Source organism: Coccidioides posadasii, chromosome 3 (genome assembly GCF_018416015.2).
Source record: "Coccidioides posadasii str. Silveira chromosome 3, complete sequence".
Taxonomy (NCBI): Eukaryota; Fungi; Ascomycota; class Eurotiomycetes; order Onygenales; family Onygenaceae; genus Coccidioides; species Coccidioides posadasii.
In genome coordinates, this window is record NC_089409.1 from 3,077,471 (window position 1) to 3,097,511 (window position 20,041).

Below are 20,041 nucleotides of genomic sequence, written 5' to 3' on the forward strand. Positions count from 1 at the left end.
GCATGACAGCTGTTTGCTCAAATGCATAGTAGCATAACAAAAGGAAACCGAGAACTCTCTACTCTTTGACCTTTCCATCCTTCAACATTTCATATCTCAATCAGATTTTGCGACTCGCCTGCGACAAAGGCCCCGCCGAATGGCGCATCAAGGGCACCCGGTGGCTTCCAAGAGTTAAAACGCACTTTCACTTAGAGTCGCAGGCCCATTGCAATTGTATCATATCTTCCAGAATGGCGAGTCTCTCGCATAGACGGTCTGCCGAGGCAGCCACTGAGACCGCTGGTCCGTCGCGACTCGTAAATCGGCTCTCCGAAAGCCGGTCTCCATACGTATGTCGCCCCCTAATTGGATGAGGAGCTGAAGTCCTATTCAGATGCTAAATATTACCCTTTAGGTTCGTGGACACATGAACAACCCGGTGGCCTGGCAATTATGGGATTCAGCCGCCATTAACCTCGCGAAGAGACTTAACCGCCTGATCTTCCTAAGCATCGGCTACTCAGCCTGCCATTGTCTGTACTACTAGGTGTATTCCCAATATAAGCCGCCTTCGCTAACATCTGCACAGGGTGTCATGTAATGGAAAAAGAGTCATTTATGTCACCGGAAGTTGCTGCCATTCTGAACAAGTCCTTCGTTCCCATCAAGCTTGACCGAGAAGAGCGACCCGACATCGATGAGGTGTATATGAACTATGTCCAGGCCATCACAGGCTCCGGCGGATGGCCTTTAAATGTTTTTCTAACTCCAGATCTTGAACCTGTCTTCGGCGGAACATACTGGCCAGGACCATACAGCAGTTCAATGCCTAGAGTCGGCGGCGAGGAACCCATAACCTTCATTGATATCTTGGAAAAGCTCAGAGACGTCTGGAACAGCCAGCAACTCAGATGTATGGAAAGTGCGAAAGAAATCACAAGGCAGCTTCGAGAATTTGCGGAAGAGGGTACCCACCTACGCCGACCAGAAACTGAAAGCGAGGAGGATCTCGAGTTGGAGCTTTTGGAAGAAGCCCACCAGCACTTCGTCTCTCGTTATGACCCAATCAACGGTGGCTTTTCGAGAGCGCCGAAGTTCCCGACCCCTGCAAATTTGAGCTTCTTGCTGCGTCTGGGAAGATACCCTGATGTTGTCATGGATATCGTCGGCCGAGAAGAATGTGCCCGCGCTACTGAAATGGTATCTAAAACTCTTTTGCAAATGGCCCGAGGAGGTATACACGATCAAATTGGCCATGGATTCGCTCGATACAGCGTTACTCCTGATTGGAGCCTACCGCATTTCGAGAAGATGCTCTATGACCAGGCCCAACTGCTGGATGTCTATGTTGACTGTTTCGAAATCACGCAAGAACCTAAGCTACTGGAAGCAGTCTATGATATTATTGCATATATAACCAGCCCGCCGATTCTATCCCCTGAAGGTGCTTTCCACTCCTCCGAGGATGCGGATAGTTTTCCAAACTCGAACGATACCGAAAAGCGTGAAGGGGCATTTTATGTGTGGACACTCAAAGAAATGCAACAGATATTAGGCCAACGAGATGCAGAGGTTTGTGCACGCCATTGGGGCGTACTTCCAGATGGAAATGTTGCGCGGGGCAATGATCCTCACGATGAATTCATAAATCAGAATGTGCTGTGTATCCGAGCGTCTCCTCGCAAAATTGCAAAAGATTTTGGTTTGAGTGAAGATGAAGTCGTCCGTGTAATCAAGTCGTCTAGGAAGAAGCTTCAGGAATTCAGAGACGAACACAGGGTCCGACCGGATCTAGATGATAAAATCATTGTTTCCTGGAACGGCCTCGCTATTGGTGCCCTTGCTAAATGCAGTCTGCTTCTCGATAAAATCGATGCCGAAAGGGCGACGCATTGTCGGCGAGTCGCTGAAAAGGCGGCCAAATTCATCAGGGAAAATCTATTCGACGCGGAAACTGGCCAGCTTTGGCGCGTTTACCGTGACGGGAGAAGAGGAGAAACCCCTGGTTTTGGCGATGATTATGCATATCTCGCTTCTGGGTTGATAAGTCTATACGAAGCCACTTTCGACGATAGCTATTTGCAGTTCGCCGAAAACCTCCAACGTAGGTAGCCCAGTGCGTTCCAGTTATTATGACTCGTGACTCTTGCATATACTTACCGCTGCTACAGAATACCTGAATAGGTATTTCCTTGCTACGGCTTCTGACGGAACCACACCAGCGGGTTACTATATGACCCCGCAGAATATGCCTGAAGACGTTCCAGGTCCGTTGTTCCGACTCAAAACGGGTACAGATGCAGCGACGCCGTCGACAAACGGAGTGATTGCACAGAATCTCCTTCGTCTTGCATCATTGCTGGAAGACGACTCATACAAAGCCCTTGCAAGGCACACGTGTAGCGCCTTCGCCGCTGAAATGTTACAACACCCTTTCCTTTTCGTGGGTCTATTGGATGTAGTTGTGGGCCTGGAAGTGGGCGTGAAAAGCGTGATCGGCGTTCTTGGGCACGACACCACAGCGGTTAGATCTAGCGAGGGTCCCCGCATGGCGGTGGAGGGTCAAGAAAGTGCCAGAGGAGTATTTGATAGCCCAACTGCGGCCTCTGTGATTCGGAAAATGCGCGACGAGGCCGGTTCTGCGATCTCCACTAGCACGGCTGTACTTGCACTTGTTGACGTACGCACGGGCGACGCTGACCAACACGGGGCCGTGGGTTTGTCTGCGTGGCTGGGAAAGCGGAACACTTTGCTCAAAGATCTCCGGCCTGGGAAAAATTTCTTGTTGGTGTGTGAGACGGGTGCGTGTCGCACGATTAATTTGCCTGCGGCGCTATGAGAAAGCTACATACAAGTGGCCCTGGGAGTAGATATCGGTTCCTTGAGAAGAGCTTGTATTCCCGGAATGCAGTGGAGAGAGTGATAAAGTACAGCGCCTCGTACATACGATTGCTTGACACCTCTAGTTTAATGGTGTAGATATTGTGTACGCTGGAATTGAGCGGAAGTAAAATGACTTTTAGTGCGCGCTTCCTTCCCTTGCCGTAGCATGATCTCTAGTTGTCTCACACACTTTGAAGATGGCTAAATGTTACTACATTTATGGGTAGTCTCCTCGTTAGGAGCCTCGTAGCCGTATGGAACAGCATCGACATGACGGAGTGTTGTGTGGATAGCACTAAGGTGCGTCTACATTCGGAACACAGGTGCTTTTGTTCCGAATATTAACCAACCACCCCTAACACCCCCAAGCAATGATATGGGGAAAGCGATTAATCCGCCCAACTGATGAGGGTATGCACTCGGGATGAGTGCACGAAAGGAATTTCCTCTGTACGGGGCAACCGACATGGCAGATTCGGCGGGAGGGCTAGACAAGGTACCGAGTTAGCGCCGGCCCTGGCTAGCAATCAAACATTCTGTTCGATCCAAAGCGACCCCACCCGGACACCGAAAGATGTTTCAATCGCGCACGCACACAAGCCAAGCATGACATGCAAACTTGAAGCAAGACGACCGATCGAAGATCAGCAGCAAGAACCAGAGGATCGGAACATATTCCAGCACAGGGACAGTCCGGGTTAATTACATAAGTTGAAGATAATTGGCCGAGGGAGCTGCGGCGGGCCACGTTGGTGGTGATTCACTATTCTTTGAGAAAAACGATGGTGATAGTGATAGTGATAGCGATGGCGATGGTGAAGTTGTTCAAGCGGCGTTGAGCGAAAAGCTGATGGCCCTACAGTAGCTAGGTGAGCAGTGGTCACAAGCATGGCACAGGACACTTGCAATCTCACGGAAACAACGGCTCCAAGGGTCCTATGCCGGAGTTGGCTGTTTTTCAGATCGACGTGAGCCATTCAAATCCGGGCTTTTCAATGGCCGATTCCCGAAGCCATTGTTAGTTGAATCGAATTTGAAGATTTTATGGTATTTGGGACATGGCCAATTCTTCTTCTTTTTTTTTTTTTTTTTTTTTTTTTGAAGGCTGGTCCTTTCAGGCGCCTTCATGATGGATCTGCTGGTGCCGTCAGTGGCCAAGCGGGTCTCAAATTTGCTGAGGTCAGGAATCGGGGTCTTCCAATCTTAGGCACCTAGAATGTGACATCCCGGATGCTTATCCAACGGCTACCCCGTTCGATGTGTCTGTGGAAAATCTTTGTGATGCGGCCTACTTGCCGACGCATGCTTTCCTCCTCGGAGACCCAATCCGTCCGGGAGAAACTATTGGGCCAACGGATGTGTGCGCAGGTTAAATTGAGTGACACGAATGTTTGACATGGAAAAGGTTATTCCTGGGCCATCTTATTGACCCGAACAAACGGAGCAGGGACCTGACCATTGTCTGGTCAATTGCGGGAGATTCGTTCCGAGAAGAGAGACAATTAATTCATAGCCCTGCACAGAGCTCGGATAGTCTAATTCGACCAGGGACCGGGATGGAGACATAATATCACCTGGACGAATAGCGGGAGTGGAAGGGGGAGAATCCGCGGCCAAAGCTCTTGAGCTCGCAGCAGATGTTCAAAGTTCCATGGCAAAGAAGCAACAAGGACAATTTTGGAAATTATGAGAAGGGTTGAACAAGTCAGCGCTAAGTCCGGAGGATTGAGCAGGCCCAGGGATGCGAATAAAGCCAAGTGCCGGAATCGGCAATCCTTGAGTCCAAAGCCAGACCCGGCAGTTGCTAGAGCGGATCAAGGCCAGTGGCCTAGAAATGTACGCGTAATTGTTGGATCCTTTTGGTGGTGAAGCTCTCAAGATCTCGGTTAAAGACAGTCGTGACAGGCGGTTCATGCTGGTGAAGATGGGCCGCCGACGACGACTCTCCACAGGTCTGTATGGTCACAAAGGAGAGCGATTTTTTATGGATGGATATCAACCACTTATTTTCAGTACCTCCCATGACAAGGAACCAGGGTTTATCGTGTGCCAAGTCAAGACAATTCTCCCTGGGTTGTCATCTCTCGACGGCCCGAGGACAGACCAGCATGCTCGAGGTGGTAAAGTTTCCACTGACAACGACGGTTCATAAATTGTGACTCCCTTTGTCAAGAGAGCTGATGTCGCCAGCAGCGACAGTGAAGATAGCGCGCAACCATTCTGTACTCCAGAGGATGATGCTTTGCTCCCAGGAGTTCTTGGCTGTAATTATTTGTAGGCGAAGAGACGGTCGGAGGACGTGCAGAGCATAGTTGAAGATTTCTCCGTCCCCAAGGTCCTGATCGGCTCCATAGAGAAAAATTTTGTTACAATGGACCGGTTCGCTCGACCCGCCATCGTAGTCCAGAACCACTTGGAACGATCTGATACTCCCAGGGCATTATTTGGTCCCTTCATTAATTGTCGTCGCGATGGGTCCGTTTAAAGTTCACCAGACAGGCTCGATTGCTCGCAGCAAGCCGGGTCCAGCCAGCCAATTAGGCGTTGCTTCCCGCCCGCTCAGATGAACCCGCCGAGCCCGCGATGCAGAGTCCGTCCCTGAAATCCGAGAAATCCTCCGTGCTACAACATGGCGGGACGAGGAAGAAACATTAGGCCCGAATCTGACTCTGAACCCAAGCGCCGCCCTCCGATGACCGCCAGGAGACGGTAGAGCATGATAGGTTCTCCTGGAGCTGTTAGCCTCCGTGTGACAAGTTACCGCAGGAAGAACCGGCTGGTGCCTTCGAACAGAAAGCGTGTGGAGAGACGGAGGATCTGTTTCCCTGGTTTCGTTTCTTCTCGCGTGTGGTTCGGGGTGTTTTATCGAAGACCCAAACCGTTCCGTTCCGTCAGAGGGCCACGTTGTGACGTTCCCGAGCCAGCTCGCCAAAGTCCTTTGTTTCATGCAACAGATGGAAAATTCCTCTGGTTCGAGGACAGCTGCACAATCCGGGTATTTTCTCCGGCCACGGCACCGAATCTACAATCCATCAGGGGGGGGTCAGCAGCGCCTAAGCTGCCGAAGCCCACTCATGTTTTTAAATCCCATCGAGCGTTTCCCTCGTCAGATCGGGGCGAGCCTAGCGTGTTTCATGTCAAATTATGAGATGGGGAACATTTCCCACGCTGACCTGACTCCACCCACCAGGGGCCAGATACCGCTCAGATGCGAATCCATCCTGATTCCCCATCCGCTCTTCTTTTCTTCTGCTCCCCTTTAATTACACTCTCTCGGCTTTAAAATATACCCAGTCTCTCATTCCTGTCTACCTCTCTCACCTTCTCTTCTCCTTTTCTTCTTTCTCTTCATCGTTGCACGGTTTCTGCTCCTTGCGGACACTTTTCACTCCTTTAAAGTGACCAAGCAGCAAGTCACTCTTTTGCACATCTTCACCCTCACTCTGCCTTGGACAGAAGTGTTGCTCTCCAACCGGCTTGGGTTTCACCGTACTTTTTGCTTTTGGATCATATTTCTTGGTCGACTAGCTCTTCCTTTGTGTGAAAGCTGGTTGAAAACACAGTTGAACTGTGACTTGCAATATCATATCCAAGCCTGACTCTCTGTTTCTCAACATAACCTAAAAGCATCAACCATGCGTTATTCCTCCTTTGTCGCAGCACTCTGTGTTGGTGGGGCCCTGGCGTCCCCAATCGAGCAGCGCGCCTATGTCACCGACGTTGCCGTTGTCACCAGAACCGTTTATGTGACTATTGGCGGAGCTCCCACCCCTGTTGCTGGTGCCAACCGCCGTCCATGGTGGCATTGGCCGGGAAGGCCAAGTATCATCTACCCTCCGCCTCACAAGCCATCTCCACGCCCAAGTCCGACTTCACAGGCTCCTCCGCCTCCACCACCACCACCACCGCCTACTTCTACTCAAGCTCCCCCTCCACCTCCACCAGCCGAGACTACGACCCAAGCTCCTCCGCCACCTCCTCCAGCAGAGACCACTACTCAGGCTCCGCCTCCGCCTCCGGAGACCACCAAACCTGCCGAAGTACCACCACCCAGCGATGACTACAAGGGCGTCGTTCTCTATCACCACAACGTCCATCGCTCCAACCACTCTGCCGAGGCGTTGACCTGGGACGACAACTTGGAGAGCAGTGCTAAACAGCTCGCCGACACTTGTGTCTACGAGCACAATACGTAAGAATAAACTCGTGTCCCAGGTGTTTAATGCTCGTTTAATATTGACAGCATCCTATAGCAAGTACAACGGCGGTGGATATGGACAGAACATCGGTTACCAAGGTGGATTCAGCAACATCGGTGCTATGCTCAGCAATGCCATGTATAACGGCGAGGCTCCCAAATTTGATGGCCTGTACGGCCAAGCCAACCCTGGAGGTAATTTCCATGAATGGGGCCATTTCACCCAGATTGTTTGGAAGGGTACCAAGAAGGTTGCTTGTTACACTAAGCGCTGCCCAACCTTGAGAGTTGGAGCCACTGGTTCCACTGTGAACAACGCCGATTTCATTGTCTGCAACTATGGTCCTCCAGGTATGTCCTCGCGTTTCTCGGGTCATTAAGGGGCCAAACTAAATATGTGGATAGGTAATTATGCTGGTGAATATGACAAGAATGTTGGCAAACCCCTGGGCCATCCCACAGTCACTGCTTAAAGGTAAAACCGATGTACTTGCTGAATGCATAAACCCGTCTGGCAAACGCATTTACGTTGTCGCGGTCTATGTCATGGGTAGTCTGTCAACTTCTCCTTCTCCCTTCTTGAACGTATATTGCAGGGATGTCCTAGCTTTGGTCCCAGAATCATCTTCGACCCAGAGATAATTGCATCCCGTTTCTCTCAAGCCATCTTGTGGGATTTTCTTGGGATCTTTTAAATATGATTTTTGACCGCTCTCCCGATACGCGTCCTTGTCCTTTTCCTTTTATAGACCTTCAACTTGTACGCAATTTGTTCAACTCTTTTGCTATGACGTCTCCCCAACTGCCAGTCAATGCATCAACGCATATCGATTTTAAGGCAGTGACAGGCCTGTAGGGGGAGGGTCTGCGAAGAGTGTCATTCAGATTTGTGAAATTTTTTTTCTTCATTTCTTTCCGAGACTGGCTTGGTTCTTCTGGAACTTGCAAAGCTTCGGCCCTTTTCTTTCGAACTTCAGAGGAAATATTTAGTGACTTTCCATTCCAATTCTATGGTATTTGCTATCCAGGAAGGTTTGTTTCACAATGATCATGATGGTAAATGGGTGACGGCAGAAGTATATATTTAAAACGATAAAAGAAGTTACCGCCCCTTTTGACACATTTTAGGTCACCCTGCTAACGGTATTCTTCCGGATTGCCCAACCATATTCCCCAACATCAGTGGCCATCGTAGTACACGTCGAAGCCATGTTTGGATAAGACAGCCAGTTGCACAGACTGGGGTACAAAGTCCGGCTGTACGGAGTACATGCATACATATTGTCCACCTCCCGAAGACATGGTCTTGTGTATTTTGGCCCAAGCGGCTGACGGGTGATCAGCCATCGGGCCGGAACGTGCACAGGGAGGCACTAACTAACCAACCGCTAGTGAATTTGAACTAGTTCTACATAGTCGCCTGGGGCTGTCTCCACTGGCCGGATAGAGGCAGCGCGGATTCCGTTTGCACGCGGGGAATAGTTACGCTAAGCGCGCTCTCTCTCGAGGAGTCGGTGACGGTGGTGGAGAAAAGTACACTACCGGTCGGCTTAAAGGAGCGATGTTCCGTATTCCCACTGCCAAAAGACTTGCAGCCGGCACCGCACCTATGGTTATGGATCCCCGAGGTCTCGGAATCAGACCGTTGGAGTGGACGTCATCGGAGATTTTATAGGGAATACGATGAAGGTTTGACTTTGCGGAGAAGAAATCTTAAAACTTATTTAACTAATGCTTGGTGATCGCTGGAAGTTTCTCCTCGCCGCACGGATTCCTGTTAGGGCCAACGGCCATCTTGAAAAGGATACTCAAAAAGTCAGCTATTTTCATAACAAATAAGAGCACAGACATACGAGTAGTTAAAAAAAAAAAAAGGATTTAGCCAAGTGGTAGATGGAGCGATGCTGGTCATTTAATCCAACGCAAATTAGCTCGTGGGCGCGCGGACGGCATGATGCAGTTTACCTGGTTGCTGTCGGTGGCGAGCACGGAGGATTTCCACGATGGCCATCTTTCCCCCCGCATGACACATTCCAGACGTGGAGAAGTGGAAGTTCGGCCACACTGTCCGAACCTGCATATTAATCAAGGGAGACTTGCAGAAACACGTATTGTCCCTGCTTCCAACGACAGGGTCTATCAGCTTTAAACGGGTGCAACGGTATTTTCTTTTTCTTTTTCTTCTTTTTTTCCTCTTTGCGACGCCGACATCATCCCGTAGAAGAAAATAAGACGAAGTAGCACTCGTTCCGTCGCAGTATCTCCTCAGGCCCTTTGCCCACCCCTTGAAACGACACTCCGTTGCGCCGAAGCAGTCCTATGGGAATCCTAAGGTTAAAAAAGTACGACATTATCTCCCATCACTCCCAACTATTAACACCTGACGGAGATCATCTATCACCTTGAACGCATAGCACAATGTGAGTCGGAATCCTTTGTTCCTCTTCATTCTATTTTATTGTTATTTTTTTTTTTGTCCCCCTTAGTGTACGGAGTGTAAGTATCTTTTTCCCGTTTGTATCTGCGGCTAGAGGCATTCACATGCCGCCATGAGGTCATCTGTCAGCCCTGCCTAAGCCAGGCTTATATACTCCGTACAACGCCCCTCTCAACATACTTTAAATGCCTCCCCTTTGATCAAGTTTTCATAATAAGAGTAAAAGGCCTGTCAAATGGTTGACGTTCCCATTTACTAACCCCCAAAATACTTGCAAATGCCATCATACTGCTTACAGGATTGTCACTACTTCTATCGCAGTGCGCTGCGACTTCTTTCATTACCTACCTTCATCGCTGCCCAGTACACTTGATGATTATTTTTGCATTTTTGAATCTACATATTTTGGTATAGCAATGTCTCACCCGCCTTCTCCAGTTCGTTTCTTTACCATGCCAAAACCGCTCGGTGATGCCCTAGAAGGGCCCAGTCGTCCTCAGGTATCTTCCTCGACTGGTGCAATCCCGCGTTCACCCAAACCTTCCGGGGAAGGGAATGATGGCTCAGTGACGAACCAGACAAGGGTCACCTTTTCAAAACAAGATTCGTTACCAAGGCTTCCGATCCCAGATCTTGAGTCCACCTGCCGACGATACCTGGAGAGCCTGGCTCCCTTGCAAAGTCCGAGCGAACATGAAGAAACGAAAGCCTCGGTTCAAGATTTTCTCAAGTCTGACGGCCCAGAGCTGCAAGAAAAATTGAAACTCTATGCATCGTCGAAGACGAGCTATATCGAGGAGTTTTGTACGCCTTCCGCTTCCTCTAGCCTGGCTTTTTGAATGCGATGCTGACTGATAACTATGTTTGGCCAAGGGTATGACTCGTACTTGAATTATGATAATCGTGAGTATAAATGACCCTATTTTCCTTTGTTCAGAAAGCTAATTCTGATTGTGTATCAGCTGTTGTCCTCAATTTAAACCCGTTTTTCCTCCTGGAAGACGACCCCACCCCTGCGCGGAACCATCAGGTGACGAGAGCGGCTTCATTGGTTGTATCGGCTTTGTCCTTTGTGCGAGCAGTTAGAAGGGAGGAGCTGACTCCAGATACGGTTCGCGGAAAGCCACTGTGCATGTTCCAATATTCCAGACTGTTTGGCACGGCAAGGGTGCCCACAAGCAACGGGTGTGTTATAGGCCAAGACTCTGCTTCGAAACATCTCGTCATCATGTGCAGGGGACAGTTTTACTGGTTTGACGTTCTTGATGAAAATGATGATCTTATAATGTCTGAAAAGGACATCTCTCTCAACCTGAGCGCGATCATCGAAGACGCCGAGCAGACGCCAATACAAGAGGCTGCGAAAGGGGCGATTGGCGTGTTAAGCACAGAAAATAGAAAGGTTTGGTCCGGGTTAAGGGATATACTGAACCGGCAGTCGGGATCCAACAACGCCGATTGTTTGAATATTGTCGATACAGCACTCTTTGTCTTATGTCTAGACGATGCGGAACCTTCGAATATTGCTGAAATCTGTGGTAATATGCTTTGCGGAACGAGCGAGGTGGTCAAAGGGGTTCAGATTGGTACATGCACAAATCGATGGTACGATAAGCTTCAAATAATTGTCTGCCAAAATGGTAGCGCAGGCATCAACTTTGAACATACCGGTGTCGACGGACATACGGTTCTTCGTTTCGCGAGTGACGTCTTTACTGACACCATCCTCCGTTTTGCAAAGACCATCAATGGCCAGGCACCAAGTATATGGGCATCCACTGGCCCAACTCCCGCCAAGCGCAAGCCAAACGGTTACCGACATGCGAGCACCACACCACGCAAACTTGAATGGGACATGGGCCCGGAGTTGAGCACGGCGGTAAGGTTCGCCGAGTCCCATATTGCCGACCTGCTTCATCAGCACGAATTTGAAGCTTTGGATTTCCGCGCTTACGGAAAAAATTTCATAACGACGATGGGTTTCTCTCCGGACGCATTTGTGCAAATGGCATTCCAAGCGGCGTACTATGGGCTCTATGGACGTATTGAAAATACATATGAGCCTGCCATGACCAAGACATATTTGCATGGTCGCACTGAAGCCATCCGTACGGTCTCATTGGAATCAGTTGACTTCGTGCAAACGTTTTGGGGAGACAACCCCATCGCAGAGAAGGTGAATGCCCTCAGGAAAGCCACGCAGAAACATACTGCGATCACAAGAGAGTGCTCGCAGGGCCAAGGACATGATCGCCACCTTTATGCACTCTACTCTCTCTGGCAACGATCCTTTGACGAGAGGCAGCCCAGCATCTGCAGTGGGGGGTCCAGTCCTGACGGCTACTCCAGCCCTATTGAAGGTGGTAACTCGGACGATGGTCACTCCTCAGTCAGCTCTCGGAGTGGCCGTAGCAAAATGAATCATTTACCAGAGATATTCAAAGATCCCGGGTGGGAAAAGATCAACAACACTATCCTGTCCACGTCGAACTGTGGGAACCCATCGCTCCGACATTTTGGGTTTGGGCCGACATCCGGCGATGGTTTCGGCATCGGTTATATCATCAAGGATGATTCGATCTCGATATGTGCATCCTCGAAGCACAGGCAAACCAGTCGATTCATGCAGACACTGGAGTCATACCTGCTGGAGATCCGGAAGCTACTGCGGGCCGCCTCTCCCCCAAGCGAGGAGCCTCGCGCTGCTGCGCCGCCAAATGCGGCACAGGAACGGCTTGGCACGGGCACTCGGACTCCTCGTCGAGGACGGCTCATTCATACCGATGCGGCGGCACGGGAGGTCGATACGCCTATGACTGAGAGTGGGTGTTTTGATGACGATGGGATGGGCGGCTGTATGTTTCCCCTGGCCCCCTGGAATCTCGTTCTACCGCTGTTAGTGAAAAGCTAACCTTTTTTTAACACAGATGGGTTCTTCGATGCCGGAATGCTCCTGCAGGCGTTGCAGGAGCTCCAGGAAGTTCGGGAGAGGGGTAGAGATAAGAAGTCAAGGCGGAGATTAGTTGGAAAGACACTGAAATTGAATGATTATTAGATGAGCATTGTTTTCTTTTCTTTTCTTTTCTTTTTTTTTTTTTTTTTTTTTGTTTTTTAAATGATTGATGATTCTTCGACAATACATATGATGTGTCGGGAAGCCGAGAAAGTACGTGTTGGCGCGGTGAAATCTGTACAGTTATGTATTCCGTACTGCGGATGGCTCCAGGCGGGAGATTTCTTGCTTTGTGTTCTGCATTCGGGTATTTTTTAGGCTGAGACGCCAGCGACCCGATGATGTCATCTCACAGCGATCATAACAATGATGGGTTTTTTTTCGCAATCGGATTGTACGGAACAGCGAGGAGCAAGAAAATTACGACGAGAGATAATTTACTGTAGACTGTAAGAGTCCGACCAATCCTGCTGTCCAGGAAGTACGGCGGCTGTGCACGGCATGTCGATATGGGAGATTGTTGAGCATTCAAGAACGCACTAATGAGTGGCTATGACCGGAATTGCTTTTGTTGACCTTCAATCCGGGGTCGGAACACATCTGTAGGTCATTCAATCCAGAGAGTTAGTTACATACCCCCATCAGCTTATCGTTGTTATTGTTCGAGGCAACATGATAGTACGGAACCCTCTCTTGTTTCAGGAGAATTTTAATTTTTTTTTTGCCCTCGACGTGTCCGTCCTGAAAAATCAGGTCACTTTGTTTTTTTTTTTTTTTTTTTTTTCCCTGCCAATTCATCGGAAAAGGCGAAAACGGGACTGCAGCGCTAGTGACGCCCCACGTGATCCCTGCCCGGCCAGTGAAGTACCTCAAGCCGCGCTGCCCATACAAAATTCCCTCTTCCTCAAGCAAAAACAAAAGTGAAGTTTTTCAGACGCAGCCGCACCGCCTGTCGTGAACCCCATCCTCGCTCTCCCCGTCGCCAGCACCCTCTTCTGCTGTGTGCATCCGAGGGAGCAGAGGCAATTGCTCTCCCCCAGCGTGTCCATTCATGCCTGATCCTCTTCCATCCCTGTGAATATCTGATCCTGCAGCCTTTCGTCTCGAGCAACCGGGCTTACCACATCGGGTTTAGCGCTGAGCTCGATCCGCTTCTGGTACCTCACCCTCGCCCAGTCAGGACCTGCGGTTAGGAGCGAACGGCATTATCCACTCCATCCCCCTCCAGCGACCTCCCCTTCGCTCTCGTTCGACGGGAGATCTCATCGACAGAGACGAGAATCCGTTGTCATCGAATCCTCAGGTCCAAAACGGCGGCCCAGAAGGGGCACGATCTCTCTGCGACTCTTCCGTGCCCCCTTCGTCGACCTATCCGCGTTTAACCTCTCTCACAACCCCCCCCGTCCCTTTCTCTCCCTCCACCTCCCTCCCGCCCCCCTCTTATCCCACGGCCGCTGGGACCCGCAAATTCGCCGTTGGTCAGCGGTCGCCTGGGAGCCGACGGCAGCAAAGCAGTCCTGGTTTTGAAAGATGGATATCGATACACAACATCCCGTCATCGTCGGCGACATGGCGTCCATGACTCCTCCTGCCAGCGCCGACGGAGAGAAGCCGTCGCCTCGTGCTGACTCGCCTCGAGGATCCGACATGGACGTCGATTCCGGCGCTTCAGTCGACGACGACGAGATCCGGCCCGACCACTACTACGGCGGCGGCAGGATCCCAATCTTCAAGCCGGTGAGTGATTTTCACAGTATAGTTCATTCTCTCCAGGGAGTGTTTTCTTCCCAATGCCGACAATTTCGATGTCGTCGATTCCTTGCGGCGCTTACTCCTTTGAAAAGCTGTGGAAACTAATGGATTGTCGCCCTTGCTCGGGGATTTTTTTTTTTTTTTTGAACAGACTATGGACCAATTCCGCGACTTTCAGTCGTTCATCCACAAGATCGACAAATATGGCATGGAATCTGGTGTGGTCAAGGTTATTCCGCCACAGGAATGGTGAGTAGCGCCCGTATCATGACCCAACATTGAAGCCGAGCCCTTCCATGTCGTTCTTTGTTGCCGACCGACCCCCCCCCCCCCCCCCACTGCTCTACCGTTGAGCCGAATACTTCCCTCAAATCTCCCCCCAATGCGTGGATCCTACGATTCACCTACTTTAACTCCTTTGGGCATCAAAAGCTCAAAAGCTTTCTGCCCACTAGCCATTCTGGACTACCAAGATTCTGGCCCGTGCTTTTGATATTGCTCCAGCGATGTCTCCCCATAGGCCAATAATACTCCTCGTATCATCAGACTTGATATTGCCCACCTGGCATCGTGCTCTGCACTGCAATTCTTATTTATCAATGCATGCCCAATGACTTTTCGCTAATGTTTATACAGGTTGGATGCCCTTCCATCACTGGAAGAATCTGTTAAGTCCATTCGGGTGAAAAATCCTATCATGCAAGAATTCCATGGTTCCCATGGAACTTATACTCAGGCGAATATTGAAAAGCAACGATCTTATAATTTGCCCCAATGGAAGGCATTGTGCGAGGAGACGAGTCACCAGCCTCCCGCTCGTCGTGGAGAGAGACGGCGCGCCCAGGAGAAGCCCGCACGTAACAATGCAAGAGGCCAGACGAACAGGTCTGACTCGCAAAAGCGGAAACCTGGTCCTCCTAACTCCAAATCTAATGAGCCGGAAAAAACAGCTGACGGCCCTGGGGAAAAGAAACTGGAAGGGCCACCGACTCCCGTGTCCCCACAATCCAACCCAGTTGAGCCAAAGTCCGAGGAACTGAGTGAGGGAGAATCTTTACCAGCACCAAAGCCCAAAGGAAGACAGCCCAAATCTGTTACCGCGCGACGTAAGTATAATCGCGGAGATGCAGCAGATTATATTGATGAGGAAGCTTTCAAGGACTTTGACTACCATCTCTCTGGAAGTGAGGAATACACCACGGAGCGTTGTGAAGAACTTGAGACCGCTTACTGGAAGTCCCTCATGTACAATAACCCCATGTACGGTGCAGATATGCCGGGTTCCCTTTTTGATGACTCCGTCACATCCTGGAATGTTGCTAAGTTACCCAATTTGCTGGACATCCTTGGTCAGAAAGTCCCTGGAGTGAACACCGCATATCTATACCTGGGAATGTGGAAAGCTACATTTGCCTGGCATCTAGAGGATGTGGACCTCTACAGCATTAACTATATTCACTTTGGAGCCCCAAAGCAGTGGTATAGCATCTCTCAACAGGATCTTCCTAAATTCGAGGCCGCCATGAAAAGTGAGTGCCTTTTTTTGAAGAACGACACAATAGCTACTAACAATTATAGGCATCTGGCCAACTGATTCAAAAAACTGTGACCAGTTCCTGCGTCATAAAACCTATCTGATTTCTCCTTCCCTCCTCAAATCCCAATATGGGATCACTGTCAATAAGATGGTACACTATGAACGCGAGTTTGTTATTACTTATCCTTATGGATACCATTCTGGATTCAATCTAGGTTATAATTGTGCCGAGTCTGTGAATTTCGCGACGGAAAAGTGGCTCGACTATGCGCGAGTTGCGAAGAAATGCAACTGCGAAGCCGATAGCGTCTGGATTGATATCCGAGAAATTGAAAGGAAATTATGTGGAGAAGCTACTCCGGAGTACTATGACGAGATGGAAGATCAGTTTGAAGGCGCATCCGACCTACTCACTCCCCCTCGCAGCGTTCCTGAGAAATCTGGGCCCCGCAAAAAGCGAAAGCACGATAGCGGCGAGTCCAAAACGAAGCGCGTCAAGTTGCATCTAGATGGCCCAAGAAAGGTTCCGTGCATCTTGTGTCCTAATAATTTGGATTATGAGGAACTGCTGCCTACTGAAGACGGCCTGTATAATGCCCATAGGCGATGTGCTCTTTACATCGAGGAGACTTCCATTCTCAAAGACGAGTCCGGCAAGGAAGTCGTATGTGATGTCGATAAGATACCAAAGGCGAGAATGGGTCTGAAGTGTTTATTTTGCCGAGAAGTGAAAGGGGCTTGCTTCCAGTGCATGTATGGTAAATGCGCTAGGGCGTATCATCCAACATGTGCACTTCTCGCTGGTGTGCAGGTTGAATTTGGCAAAATTTCTGTTACTGCGGACGACGGGTGCGAATACACTGTACCGGGAGTTGATCTCAAGTGTAAATATCATCGACCAAAACGACTTGGGTCCCAGTCGCCGGAAAGTATGGATATGGATTTCAAGATCACAGAAACGGCCAAGAAGTTACGCCCTGGGGATTTAATACAATTCCAGGCTGATAAAGAGATCAATGGCGCGGTTGTGCTTGAAAACCGACCGGAGGAGCGCGCGTTGTTGCTGAAAGTGCTTCCGCGAGGGTAAGTTGTTGCTCATTTATGCGCTGGAGAAAGAAAAGGGAACAAAAGGTAGCAGTGATACTAATATTTTTGGTAGTGACGTGATCGAATTACCATATCGTTGGATATTAATCGTGAAGAAGTCCAATTTCCTCCCGCTTCCTTCTGGCATTAAACCGCTCCCGGCGCACTTAGCTCGAAAGCCGGAGGCTCGGAAAGACCTAGCTTCAACTATTCCTTCACACGGTACACCGTTCGGGGACCCGTGGCTTCCCTACCAATGGGCCGAGTTCTCCTGCGTCAAACCTCCCTTTAACTCAGACACCAGCAGAGTCGACGTTTTCAAACCTGAGCAAATCTGGTATTATCTTGGAAAAACATCCACGGAGTGCCGTGCGCAATACACCGAAAACCCAGCACGTTCCGTCCATAACCCTCGTTCCAACTTCCTCGAGAGCGTAAAGTCGTTAAGAGCGCCCGCTATGGCTACATCTCACCCCAACACTTATTCATCGAACCAACAAAAATTCTCCTCCGGGGCACGCATTGCCGCACCTGCTCCTCCCGTCCCTACACGCCCTATCATGACTCAGAAACTCCAACTGCCATCTACTTCCGATATGCCAGGCCCAGTTTTCAGAGAAAACAAAGGGATGCAGCTTCTAACGGCTCGTCGTCTTCTTGCTTCGATCACGGAACATGCCAATGCTGGCGCGGGCTACATCATCGTCGACCCTGATTTTGTGGCTCAGATTCTCTTGGGCGATGGTTTGACGGTGCCAAAAAACGGAATGGAGAAGTTGAAGAAGGCTATGTCAGAGTCGATGATTAGGCCTAAATCCAATAACGGGTTGCTTCCCTTGCAGCCATTGAATATGAAAGCAGACGAAGTCGACCATCTTTTAAGGATGCTTCGCTTTGCGATTGTCGACCTTGCCCAAAAGGTTTATGGAAATGATACAAAATCTGGAAAGCAGCCTGAGCGAGCATCGGTGAAAGACCCTCGTGTTTTCTCGTCCAGCGTTGCGATGTGGGGAAATTTCGACGGCTCGCGACGCCAGTCCGTTTCCGTTTACAACTCGCCGTACGCCCCTGGATTTGGGTTTTCACAGTATGCGATTAAGGAATATGGCCTGGGGCCCCCACGGTTGGCACAAAAGGAGCACTCGGCGGCCGATTTCTTTGCCAAGTTATCCCAAGAAGACAAAGAAAAAGTCATCCAGGCCTGCGGCAGTGTTAACGCCTCGAGGAAGGCGGCCGCAAGCACATCCATTGCTCCAGGATTAGAAATGAGCCAAGTATCAGGCCTGGACATCCCGGTCACTACGACATCCATGGATCCCATGAACCTTGATCCTCATCACCTATCGGCCTTTGACATGACACTACATGCCGATTCTCCGGCATCGAGCTTCAGCAGAACAGCAATACATTACCAGTCTCCTCAAGATTTTTCCGCGCAGGTAGAACATGAATCGTCGTTACTCCCCAGACATTTGCAAGATCATCATGACCTGTTCGGTGACCAGCAGACAAACCAACGCTTTTGGCAACGAAGTGTTCCTTGGAATGACGGCGACACTCAGTCCCATAATGATGAGCCTCGCCCTTTTTTCGGACCACATCTGCCACCTGCCGGGCATGACTACCTTTCATCAGACATGGACTTCGAGCGGGGCCCCGGTTCTCTGCATTCCATGGACATGGCCGGCTTTGGTTTTGATGGTCCCGATGATTTGTATCCCGATCCCAGCCCGTAATTCGCTTTCTACCGATACTTCACCCCGGTATCCTATCACCTGGGCAAGGTGATTCCCAGATGTGTTCAACCACAGTTAACGGAATCGCCCCGCTTGAAATTTATACGCCCCTTGAATCCTTCTATACTCTAATAGCACGACAATTTTTGCTTACTTTGTTTCCTGACTGCCTTGCGACCATACCAGTACATGGTATGATAGAAATTCCGGCGTCCTATGGGCTTCCTAGCGGCTGGCTTGATCGGATACATTAATATCCCGCGTGACGACACTGTTAATGACCTCAAAAGACCTTCACGATGATTCGATGACAAAATTCTTAAAAAGCGTTCTCGTTTTCTTTTCTACGAAGACTTGTGGCTTGTTTCGCTGTTTATTTGACTGGCCATCCAACCATTCGCTTGATGGATAATTGTTGCGACTTCAACGATATTCGCGGCTCACGACATCAAGCATGTTACATGCCGATCTCTCCGTGCATAGGCGACGGTTCTCGGGAAACGTGCACCGATAGCTGGACAGATGCCAAGTAAACATCACTTTTGCATCTGGAGGAATACAATCATGAATAATACAAGCCTCCGTTCCACTTCGGGTCCTAGTACGTACCCCAGTTGGAACGGTCTCTCAGAACCCTGAAATAACGGTGTGCTTCGTATGTATATGGCCTTTGTTTCCTTTTTTTTTTTCCCTGTATCAATTGTTTTTACACATATTGGGTGGTGTTTTGTTGTCTCCTTTCTATCCCCTATCTCCTTTGTTCATCTTCTTCTGTCCTCTCACTGCACCCTAACTATAGGTTGTTGTGCGATGATACATGATGATATCACCCTCGATATAAAAAAAAGCCCCTCTTCTTCATGTCCTGTCTGTACCCTCGCCCCTTTCCCAATTTAAATAAGAATCTTTTGTCCTATCTGTATTGGGACCCGTTGGTTGTTTTTACTTTTATTGCTTTTTCCCTTCACTTCTCTTCTCTCGTTATCGCCTTGCCCTGAGGCTGCATCTCACAGAGGAAAGGCGAGAAGGAAAGGAGATGGGTGGGAAAATAAGCGCCTGTTTCTTAAGGCAAGGTGGAGGGAATTTGTAACACCTCCCGACACTTGATATTTCCCTTTGTTTTCTCTCCGCCCGTTCTATAGTAGCTTTGAGATATTGAATGGACAAAAATATAAATCAAGAGGAGCTCTCAAATAAATAGCTTTTTATAATCATTAATAAGATATTATTTCTCTTAGGCTAAAGTGCCCCAAAACTCCTCCTAGCTTTGCATCAGTATCATGACTAGTGCAGCATCAGATAAGAATAGTAGTCCAATGCTGCCCATGTTAGTGAATTGAGGGAAATTACCCTATGGTGAAGGTATTCATTCTTACATGAAATTTTGATCACACGAACAAATTTCTAGCATAGCACATACATAGGCAAACCACAAGCCTCAATATTCAGTGTGAATAACAATGGTATTCACACCTTA

At 49.4% G+C, this 20,041-nt stretch overlaps 4 protein-coding genes across 5 annotated transcripts; all 4 read left to right on the forward strand.

Moving 5' to 3' along the window:
* Window positions 1-233: 233 nt before the first annotated feature.
* On the forward strand, window positions 234-2,821 carry D8B26_005923 (uncharacterized protein; the record flags this gene model as incomplete). Its single annotated transcript, XM_003070055.2, has 4 exons — window positions 234-332; window positions 398-515; window positions 572-2,086; window positions 2,154-2,821. 4 exons carry the CDS (start codon window positions 234-236, stop codon window positions 2,819-2,821), a joined length of 2,400 nt encoding a protein of 799 aa, XP_003070101.2.
* Window positions 2,822-6,500: 3,679 nt separating this feature from the next.
* D8B26_005924 (uncharacterized protein) lies at window positions 6,501-7,536 on the forward strand (the record flags this gene model as incomplete). Its single annotated transcript, XM_003070054.2, has 3 exons — window positions 6,501-7,057; window positions 7,119-7,414; window positions 7,469-7,536. 3 exons carry the CDS (start codon window positions 6,501-6,503, stop codon window positions 7,534-7,536), a joined length of 921 nt encoding a protein of 306 aa, XP_003070100.1.
* A 2,771-nt stretch (window positions 7,537-10,307) lies between these two features.
* D8B26_005925 (uncharacterized protein) lies at window positions 10,308-12,832 on the forward strand. 2 transcript variants are annotated; one of them, XM_066125038.1, is made up of 2 exons: window positions 10,308-12,355; window positions 12,428-12,832. In XM_066125038.1, exons 1-2 carry the CDS (start codon window positions 10,414-10,416, stop codon window positions 12,553-12,555), a joined length of 2,070 nt encoding a protein of 689 aa, XP_065981119.1. In that variant the 5' UTR covers window positions 10,308-10,413; the 3' UTR covers window positions 12,556-12,832. The 2 variants fall into 2 exon arrangements, with proteins under 2 accessions (XP_065981119.1, XP_065981118.1); XM_066125037.1 differs by having other exon boundaries at window positions 10,308-10,403; window positions 10,463-12,832.
* Window positions 12,833-13,448: 616 nt separating this feature from the next.
* D8B26_005926 (uncharacterized protein) lies at window positions 13,449-19,729 on the forward strand. Its single transcript, XM_066125039.1, has 6 exons — window positions 13,449-13,527; window positions 13,589-14,190; window positions 14,357-14,454; window positions 14,842-15,734; window positions 15,784-16,825; window positions 16,902-19,729. The coding sequence occupies exons 2-6, from the start codon at window positions 13,984-13,986 to the stop codon at window positions 18,562-18,564; spliced, it is 3,903 nt and encodes a 1,300-aa protein (XP_065981120.1). The 5' UTR covers window positions 13,449-13,527; window positions 13,589-13,983; the 3' UTR covers window positions 18,565-19,729.
* Window positions 19,730-20,041: the final 312 nt, after the last annotated feature.

Excerpts from the sequence above, each read along its gene's own strand:
- D8B26_005925 (XM_066125038.1), top strand. The coding sequence starts at position 10,414 with ATGACCCTATTTTCCTTTGTTCAGAAAGCTAATTCTGATTGTGTATCA. Across the intron at positions 12,356-12,427 it reads TGACGATGGGATGGGCGGCT|ATGGGTTCTTCGATGCCGGA; the intron begins GTATGTTTCCCC and ends TTTTTAACACAG.
- D8B26_005926 (XM_066125039.1), top strand. The coding sequence starts at position 13,984 with ATGGATATCGATACACAACATCCCGTCATCGTCGGCGACATGGCGTCC. Across the intron at positions 14,191-14,356 it reads GGATCCCAATCTTCAAGCCG|ACTATGGACCAATTCCGCGA; the intron begins GTGAGTGATTTT and ends TTTTTTGAACAG. Across the intron at positions 16,826-16,901 it reads CTGAAAGTGCTTCCGCGAGG|TGACGTGATCGAATTACCAT; the intron begins GTAAGTTGTTGC and ends TATTTTTGGTAG.